The sequence below is a fragment of the Theobroma cacao genome, chromosome 6 (genome assembly GCF_053813885.1).
Source record: "Theobroma cacao isolate CCN51 chromosome 6, ASM5381388v1, whole genome shotgun sequence".
Lineage (NCBI taxonomy): Eukaryota > Viridiplantae > Streptophyta > Magnoliopsida > Malvales > Malvaceae > Theobroma > Theobroma cacao.
The window spans coordinates 2,476,095-2,486,534 of record NC_142644.1 but is presented as its reverse complement, the minus strand read 5'-3'; the positions used below and the strand labels follow the sequence as shown (position 1 = coordinate 2,486,534).

Sequence of the window (10,440 nt, the reverse complement as noted above, 5' to 3'; positions counted from 1 at the left end):
GATAAGTATTGACGTAACATTGTAACATTTGACATAAAAATTTATAAAAGTAGAATAACTAAATTTTAAATCTGAATGTAAATGTATGAGAGTTAACGTAATAAATCAATTAAGTAAAAAAAAATCTAATTTTAGTGAAAAACAAACATTTAAATTTATACTCTTGGATTAAAAGTGTTTAATGATATATAAATTTTAATTTTTAAATAAAAAATAATAAGGAAAAAAATAATTATAGTTCAAATTTGATATAAAAAATTTTGATGTAAAATTGTAAGAATTGACGTAAAAACTTATTAAAATAGAATAATTAAATTTTAAATCTTAAAGTAAATATGTGTGACTTAACATAACAAGTCAATTAAGTAAAAAAATCTAATTCTAGTAAAAAAACATTTAAATTTATATTCTCAAAATAAAAGTATTTAATGATATATCAATTTTAATTTTTAAATAAAAATAATAAAGATAAAAATAATTATAGTTTAAAATTGACATAGAAAAGTCTTGACGTAAAACTGTAAGATTTGACGTAAAAACTTATAAAGGTGGAATAACTAAATTTTAAATCTTAACGTAAATGTGTGAGAATTAACGTAACAAGTCAATTAAGTAAAAAAATCTAATTTTAGTGAAAAATAAATATTTAAATTCATATTCTCATACTGAAAGTATTTAACGATATATAAATTTTAATTTTTAAATAAAAAATAATAATAAAAATAATTATAGTTCAAAATTGACATTGGTAAACCTTGACGTAAAACTGTAACAATTGACGTAAAAACTTACAAATGTGCAATAATTAAATTTTAAATCTTAACGTAAATGTATAAAAGTTAACGTAACAAGTCAATTAAGTAAAAAAAAATCTAATTTTAGTGAAAAATAAATATTTAAATTTATATTATCGAGTTAAAAGTGTTTAACGATATACAAATTTTAATTTTTAAATAAAAAAATAGTAATAATATAATTATAATTCAAAATTGACATAGATAAGCCTTGACGTAAAACTGTAACAATTGACGTAAAAACATTTAAAAGTGGAATAACTAAATTTGAAATCTTAACGTAAATGTATGAGAGTTAACGTAATAAGTTAATTAAGTAAAAAAAATATAATTTTAATGAAAAATAAATATTTATATTTATATTATTTGGCTAAAAATATGTAATGATATTCAAATTTTTACTTTAAATAAAATAATAAAGATAAAGATAATTATAGTTAAAAGTTACTACTGAACATATTTAATGTAAAATTATAAGAATTGACATAAAATCTTATAAAAGTGGAACAAGTAAATTTAAAATCTTAACGTAAATGTATGAAAGCTAATGTAACAAGCGATAATAATAATTTTTATTGAATTAATTAATTAAATCTAATTTTAATATTAAAAAGAATAATATTCTTATAGTTTAAAGTTAAAAATAATATAAAATTAAAAATTAAATAACTTTTAAAATAAACTAAATAAATTTAAAAATTATCTATGCTGTTATCCTAAAATAGATAAATTTAAAAATTATATATATTATTTACCTATCAATTTATTATATAATTTATTATTATTTTTTAATAATTTTATTAATTGACCTTACAGATTAAACTTACTGTAGCGTCACCCATATAAACAAGATCACCTTATCAGCTTTATCTCCTTTGTCTTTTTCTTTAGCTCACTTTCTCTATCTATAATGCATACTTTTTCCAGCTTTATATAATTCGTGCTTTGACAATAACTCAAAATCTTCAAATTTTGTCGTTTTAAGTACAAACCAACCTTCTCACCAAATCTAGTCTTCTTATGCTAATAGAAGTCTTCTACCACTCTGGTTCAAGAGTTGTTATGGCATTCTAACTAATCGGTTCAATAAATAAACCGTCTTTCTAAAAGAAAAGGACAAACCAACCACAACTTTTATAAAACCCAATTTTTTCTTGAGAACCCCACCAATTGAGACCCAATGGCTTTCGTCACATCGTTCTTGTCAAAGCCAAAGTTCTTAGATGTATCACCTCCTCAAAGAGCGACAACAATGAAAACCAGATCTTGCTCTTGCAAAGTCTTAAACTTTGGCCATCAAAACCCAAAATTCAATCAAATAAACGGAGAGCAGAGTCCTCTGCAGGCGAGTATCACTCGTTTGAATAGGAGTTACAGCAATAGGAAAGTGTTGGCATTGGCTAATGGGGTGTCAGTTGAAGCAAACGAGCCCGACCCAGAAAGGAAAATCTCGGGTAGAATTTTGTTATCTAATGTGGTGGTGCAAAGGAAGAAAAAGGTGTTTTGGGGAAGAAAATGGAACACTTCGGATATGGCCATTGCTGGTGTTATTGTCAGCATGCATTTGCTAAGCCTTTTTGCACCTTTTCATTTCAATTGGCCCGCTTTTTGGCTTGCTGTGGGACTCTATGTGGTGACAGGACTTCTAGGGATTACATTGTCTTTTCATAGGAATCTTTCTCATAGAAGCTTCAAGGTTCCAAAATGGCTTGAGTACTTCTTTGCTTATTGTGGAGTTCAGGCACTTCAGGTTGGTAGCTTTAAAAATTTTTGAGGAATATTTTCATGGAAATGGCAGTATCATTTGATTGTTATATGATTGTTGGTTTTGGTGTTTGCAGGGGAATCCAATTAGTTGGGTAAGCACACATAGGTACCACCACCAATTTTGTGATTCTAACAGAGACCCCCATAGCCCTATTGAAGGATTTTGGTTCAGCCACATGAGCTGGCTCTTTGATACCAACACCGTTATTGAAAAGGTAACTCTATCGCTCTCTTTCTCAAACATGCAAGCACTCACATATGCACAGAACGAATTGATATTCTTAATGTTTTGTATCAATGGAACATTTGCAGTGTGGAGAGCCAACCAATGTTGGGGATCTACGGCAGCAACCCTTCTACAAGTTTCTTGAGGGTACCTACATTCTTCATCCAATTGCACTTGGAGTTTTGCTATATGCTCTAGGAGGGTTTCCCTTCCTTGTTTGGGGAATGGTAAGCGAGTTTTTCAATTTTCCCATGTTTTGAGGATTAGCCTATTTTGCCTTGAATATTCCTTTTTAGAGCATAGAGATATCTTAAGCTAAAAGTTTTCATGGAGCTCCGCCAACATAGTCTCTTGCATGAGTTGCAGCCATCCCTTTTCGTTACTAGAAAAAGAAAAAAGGACGAAAAAAATCCTTAAAGAGTCATAAACCCTTTGTTTGATTGGTGGGCCTTCCACTTGCAATTTACTTCATACCACCAAGCTAGTGGCCCTACTTTCAAATTATTTTTGTCATTAAGTTGACAGGAAAGAACATAGCTATAGGAAGTTGTACTCTAGCTCAAAGTGAAGGGAAAAATGAGAAAGCATGTTAGATTCTAGCTTGTGGACTAAATCACAAGTTGGAAGTCTTATCTAATTGAATCTTTAAGCTGGGCCATGTTTATCTATGCTAATATGATAACAGTTTGGACAATTTGTTAGAACAAGATAATCCTGTAACAAACGTGGGGCTGGGGTTATCATTTCTGATTCCTCAAGTAGATAAATTTTGCTTTTGGGGAGCCCATTTGTGTTACATTCGATTTGCTAGAATGAAGATCAAACAACTTTGGACTGGAGTAGTTTCTGTATAATTTTAATCTTCAAAAGTGAAACTTTTACTTAGCGAAGACAAATAAGCATACTAACCATAAAGAGGCCTAGGCATTAACGTGCGAGCATTGCAGGGTGTGAGGATTGTATGGGTTTACCACATCACTTGGCTGGTAAATTCAGCTTGCCATGTGTGGGGGAAGCAAGCATGGAATTCTGGTGATTTGTCCAGGAACAATTGGTACAATTGACTTCCCTTGTACTAATATACATCTAGTTCTTGTCAAGTTTATTTCTTAAGAAGTTACTGATAAAAATATCTGCAAACTTTTTCAGGTGGATGGCATTGCTTTCATTTGGAGAGGGTTGGCATAATAACCACCATGCTTTCGAATACTCAGCCAGACATGGTCTGGAATGGTGGCAACTGGACATGGCTTGGTGTGTAATCAAATTTCTTCAAGTTATCGGACTGGCAACTGAGGTTAAGCTACCTACTGAAGTTCAGAAGAAAAGGATGGCTTTCAGCAGCTGAGGTGTCCGCATTGGAGACTAGTCTTTAATCTTTAGGACTTCAAAGGTGTTTGCTTAACCATGGTGAGATACTTATTTAGGTGAATGGACTACATTTGTTGCTTCTGGTACTGCCGCACCATCAGGACTCTAGCTGTGAACTACATTTCTTTAGTTATATGGCCCGACTTCTGATGTAATTACATATAATCTATACAGAAATCAATCGTCTTGACCTGAGCTAAAGGTCCATATAATCAACAGATTATTTTTACCTCTTTTCCCAGCTCTTAAGCTTTGATACTACAACATTTCACTATGGCATGTCAACTTCAATTTAAGTTGAGCTAGGGTTGAAGCATGTGGTAAAACTTGAGCCCAGCAAGCCCAGGCCCCAACAATGGTTTGCTTTTGGGTGCCCATTGTGTAGAAAATTAAGCAGGCTGGGTTTGGCTTGGCTTGCTTGCTTGGTACCCTTTATTGACTTAAATTAAACCTCTAATCCAAGTTGAGCTTGTTATAACGTGCGGGTTCAAAAATCTGACTGTTAGACATGGTGAAAAAACAAATTATGAGTCGTCACCAATCGGTTTTTAAAGGTACGATTGGTCACCTATTAACTCGATTTTAAACGACTAAATTCCAAATTAATTTTAAATCCATCAAAAAAAAGAGAACTGGTCTACGATTTTTAAAAACGAGTTAGGGAGTATGGTTACGCACGGAGAAGGGTTAGCACATTCGTGACGTCCGTTCCACAAATGGTACTATTTAATCTTAAGTTATCATATTGTAGCCTACTTTTGATTTTATTCATATATTTCCTTAATCCTTGCTTATTAATTAATTTTTTATTACATTAGCTGATTGAGCCTTTTATTCGGCTTCACGGATGCACATGATGCAGTTGTAAAACGATGTCATGATTTATTCAATTTTGAATAATGAGAGCAATAGTCTTTTATTGAAAAATCGTTCGTAGACCATCCTAACGTTTTGGTGAAGTCTCGAAGTTTTCCTCACCTAGGGATATCCCCGAAAAAAACTTGTCTCTACGAGCTCTTCGAGGAAATCCCATCATTGGAATTCTCGTCCCATTAACAAAATACACGTGGCATGTTATGACAATATAAAATGATGATGTCTATATGAACGCGTTTATTAATTTAGTTGATTTGTAATTTGTGCAACTATATGTTTAATAGTTTAGGATGATCGACTACCTTATTTATATATTCATTATTATTATCTTTTTTATTATTTTTTTAATTATTATTATTTTTTATTTATTCTTTTTATTATATACATTTTTTGCTTTCTATCTAAATCTATATCTTTCACTTCACATTATGGATTAACATCTTTTACTTAACTATATAATTTATCAAATGAACAATTAATTCATTTTAATAATTAAATTTATTTTATGTAGTGATGTTTGTTTAAACTAATTAACTAACTATATTAGTTAAAGTCTAAATGTAATATTATGTAAATTTATTTTTTCAATATTAACAAAACGATTATCTGAGTTAATGCATATTGGAGTTTAGAGTTTGAATTTATGTCGACGCTTCGGTAAAAATTCGTTTCGAATTCTATACCTAAAAAATCCACTCGAAAGAGACAATTCCTTGCCCATTTTAGGTGGAATCACTCAAATAATCATTTTATTTTTTAATAATTTTTATATTTCTAATCATGTATTTATTTATTTATTATATATATTCTTAACTAAATATATCCTCACAAGATATTTTGTTTATAGATTTACTTTTTATTTATGTATACTCTATTTAGCAAAAACTATCCTATTTATAATTATTTTTAACTTTTAATATTCCTCAACTCAATATTGGGCCAGGCAATATATCCATGTAAATAATAAAGGAAAGGATTTTACCTTGTTTGGGCTTAGACAGTAACCCAAAATAATTGATTTGTTTGGAAGCACCCAAGCCCGTGTCTTTAGCCCACCGTGCTTCCCAAAACACTCCAATCTGGAGCTCTGGTAGCAGCCTCTCCCAGGTACTCAAGAACAGCGTCGTTTAGAGGCCCTCCCAAGTTGACTTCTTATTATTTTTTTTCTTCTTCCTCTTTCTCTTCTACCAGTTACCTTTTTCTCTCTGAACGCTTTTTCTCTGCTCTTTCACCAGCTCTCTTTCCTCACTCAAAGCCTCCCTCCTTTGCCTTTGTAACCGACCGACGGTAACCCTCTTTTTCCTTTCCTACTGGCAACGCACCCAAGCCCAATAACTTTCCCTATCCGACGCCGTTTCAAGCCTCTCTTTCTCTCCTAAACCGGCGGTAATAGCTCCTTAAACTCTTCCTTCCTTTAAGCTTCAACCAATAAACCAAAAAATAAAAATAAAAATCTATTCCTAGAAACCCAAACCAAAAAATCCCCCAAACTCACTCTGTTTCTCTCCTTTCTCCATGATGTATTTTTTTTATATATATTTTTTTGGTTTTCTTTTATTGTGGATTGTAATTGTGGTTGCTAGATTAGGGTGTTTTCTTTGATTTTTTTGATAGAAAATTGTGGCTTGGTTTTTGGTTGTTTGAATCTGGTTTTTTGAAAGATCGGTTTCTTTTGTTTGAAAGGCTGATAGAGAAGAAAAAACAAATGCATCTGATATATAGTAATAATTAATCTGATAAAACAGAAGCATCATAAGAAAGAGATGAAGGTTTTGCTTACGTCAATAGAAATCATGCTTTTCCAAGTGAGAATGTCGTGGTTCCTGTAAACAAATTGACATGCTTCGTTCTCCAATGGAGAATATGTAAAATAATTGTAAACCTCATCATCTACCTGAGTATTTTGTTGCAGGCCCCCTGCCACTTTCTGGAGTAGAATTTAAGAATTCCATAGTTGGCATAATTACTCCATCAGTGTTAAGGATATTATAATTTACAATATTGATTTCAATATATAGATATGTCAATGTTGGCAACTACATCAAATTAATATTATATATATATAGGCTATTAACTAGTCTGAATATTGGAGCCTGGAGGGAAGGGAATGTTATCTGCTGTCTTAAAAAGTGATGCCATTCAATTCAAGTTGCTTGATTTAAAAGTTAAAACAGTTCCATGATATCAGAAGAATTTGCTTCCAAAATGATAATTATACAGTATTGACTCCTGTCATTACTTAGGAGGAGGAGTAGATATTAAATGAGAGAATCAACAAAAATCATAATGAAACAAGCTCATATTGATGGCCCAATAATGCAAAGTGAAGAAAATCACACCTATATTTTTGTGCTTTGATAATTTGACTCAAATCCTGGCTATTTCCTCCATGCCTTGATTTGGACCCACTTTGCACACCCTCTCTTTCACCCCCATGCCTTTACTCACTCTCTCTTACTCCATGTAGACCTCACACCCCATACCCAAGGTACCACTACATGTCTAGTTGCAATTTCATTTCACTCATTATTATTGAAATTAGGAAAATGGTTGTCTTTGTCTTCTAATAATTTAGAGGTGAGCATTTTTTAGTGACGGAGCAAGAATTTCGTGTTTGAAGGGACAGACAAGAGCTAAGTTGATCCTAAGTTCTTAGAACAATGTGGCTTAGGGAATAATTCTTCTACAATAGATTTTATTTAATCTTTAAGTCTATTAAAATTAATTGTTGACTAATTACTATAAAGCATTTCACTAAACAAAAAAATTATTGTAAGGATAAAATTCTAAAAAAATCAAAAGTATATTATGAAATTTTAAAACTTTTGTGAGACGGGAACCCTACTAACGGCCCATTCCCTTCGCTACTGCATGGTTTAGGTGGATTTTTTTAAAGTCATGATTATACATCACTTGTATAAGATCAGTTTTAAAAATTTTTAATCGTGGATTAGGTCATATTTTTGTAAGGTTAACTCTATGATTAAGCTTATGATTTGATACGATTAAGAATTCTTATAATTATTTAAAAAATAATAATATTACACTCAAATAGTATATCAAATTCATAAATACTATAAGAAAAATTCATACATCTCCGTGCAATAGTTCACATTTATTTTTAAGTTACATTACTTTAAAAGTCTTACATTTTGTTTGGTGTTGTCGGTAGATTTTTTATTTATTTATTTATTGTTTGTATTGGATATAAATGTTTTAATATTATGTAACTCTTTAACTTAATATGGTTAAGATCTTTTAAAACAGCATCTTTCTTATTATGAGTTCAAGTCTTATAATTTCTAAATATTTATCTTATTTTTTATATAATTTTTTATATAATTTTTTAAATGATTGTTAGTTTAGAATTGATTCAAGACTCAATTTCAGAAGGACTAAACCGTAGGAACAAGTCTAGTCTTTTAATCTTGGGTAAATAGATAAAATGTCTAGGACAATGGACCACCTTAAAAGTGTCGGCCATACAAAATTTGAATCATGGATCACTCGTTAAGTCACAAGATCACCTTAAAATCGATCCAAACCCATTGGTCCACCACGATCCATGATAACCTTACAATGTTGCTCACCCTAGATTAATATAAGTTAACGTAACATTTATAGAAAAATGACATAATTAATGCAGTCTCCCTGATTTGGTTGAATAGTTGTATTTGCTCAAACAACTATATTTGTTCAAAGGGTTGATTAACTTTGAACAAAGAGACATAAATTTGTTTATAAATAAAATTTGTTGGTTTTTATGAAATTATATCAACAAAGAAACAACTTACAATCACTTTCTCCTTCAAATTCTTTTGAATTGCTTCTATATTGTTTTGCTATAGAAAAATTCTATAAAAAATTTAATAATCTTGTCATATATTAATAAATGTTCAGCGAATTAATTTTGTCCATACAAAATGTAGTCAATGACTGAACTTATTGTGTATTTAAAGTTTATCCTAAAAAACTCTTTTGCACACCAATAATGAATCCGAATAAAAATTTTAAGAAAATGAGATAAATACACCCCTTCAAACCATTTCCCAATATTTTCTGTATTCTAACAACTTTATCCTTTGCCTATAAGTACTTGTGAATTATTTTTATACCTTAGCTCCACCAAATAGGGTTGTGGGTAAGTCCACGCTCTATGTTTAGGAGTAGAATATTTTAGCTGTTTAAAATATTTGAACGTATTGGCTAGTGTTTTTTTTTAATATTTACCGTTGTATTGTATGAGTTTAGGGCCCAAGCTAAACTCTCACGCTTTAAATAGTTGTGAACCGTGAGGCGTGTGAGCTTCCCACTAGAAAGCAAAAGAACTCAAAACCTTAAACCCTGGAAAGAGTGAAACCCAACAAAAAGGAAACAAAGAAGAATTTGTTGGAAAGTGATCTTTAATCTAAAAAATCAACTACTGAAAGCTTATGGAAAGCACCTGAAGTAAATGAATTTTGAAAGGTGGTTTGAGCTACGTAAAACAATGTCGTAAAGGCATTTAAGTGTTTTAAGTTTGTGAAACGATGACCATTAGTGTCGTTTCACTAGTCTTTTAATTTTTCTTGTAAAACGTTCTTCATGAGTGTCGTTTTTGTTAGTCGAATGGTCATTTGGTTGTTATTTTCTTTGTTCTTTGTTTTTTGACTGTTAGAGCAATAGAAAGCTCTCCTTCCGTTTTCTGTGCTTCGATCCGATTTTGTTAGGTTTTTCAAGGCTACATCTAAGGAACAGCTCTTAGTAGTGAATATATTTGCTTGTAGCCGTTGTTTTTTATATATCTTCTTGATCAATGAAATTCTCATTTTACTTCTAAGCTGATACTCTATTCTTCTCTTTCTTTTTCATTTTCTTATTTAGCCTCTGTCAGTGAAAATCGAGTTCTTTTACATGGTATCAGAGTGTTTTTTCTCAAGGGACCTGTAACATTTTGCTTTTGATCGTATCATCTTCAATTTCTATATGGCAATAGTTGGAATTAGTGCAACTGCACCTCTTGTATTCATTGGTGTTAATTATCCTTTCTGGGCAGTGAAGATGAGATCATATCTTAAGGCATTCGACCCATGGGATGTGGTGGAGTCTAGTGAGATGCCTATTCAAAGGCATGCTAATCCGACTTTAGCTCAGATTAAGCAACACTCGGGGGAAGTTGCAAAGAGATACAAGGCTTTGATTAGCCTGCAGTCAACTGTGTCAGAGTCAATCTTTGTCAAGATTATGCATTTGGAGGATCCTAAGCAAGTATGAGATAACATCAGAGAAGAATATTAAGGCAATGACAAAACAAGGGTGATACAGATTATGAATTTATTGAAACAGTTTGAGGTGATGAAGATGAAGGAAAATGAGGGTATTCAAGAGTATATGGATAAGATGTTGAAGCTGGTGAATCAGCTCAGA

The 10,440-nt window shown here is 31.3% G+C and overlaps 1 protein-coding gene across 1 annotated transcript; it reads left to right on the top strand.

Moving 5' to 3' along the window:
- Nucleotides 1–1,974: 1,974 nt before the first annotated feature.
- Nucleotides 1,975–4,135, top strand: LOC148761979 (palmitoyl-monogalactosyldiacylglycerol delta-7 desaturase, chloroplastic-like). The gene is made up of 5 exons (XM_088807520.1): nucleotides 1,975–2,544; nucleotides 2,636–2,776; nucleotides 2,874–3,014; nucleotides 3,735–3,841; nucleotides 3,937–4,135. Exons 1-5 carry the CDS (start codon nucleotides 1,975–1,977, stop codon nucleotides 4,133–4,135), a joined length of 1,158 nt encoding a protein of 385 aa, XP_088663646.1.
- The last annotated feature ends 6,305 nt before the right edge of the window (nucleotides 4,136–10,440 follow it).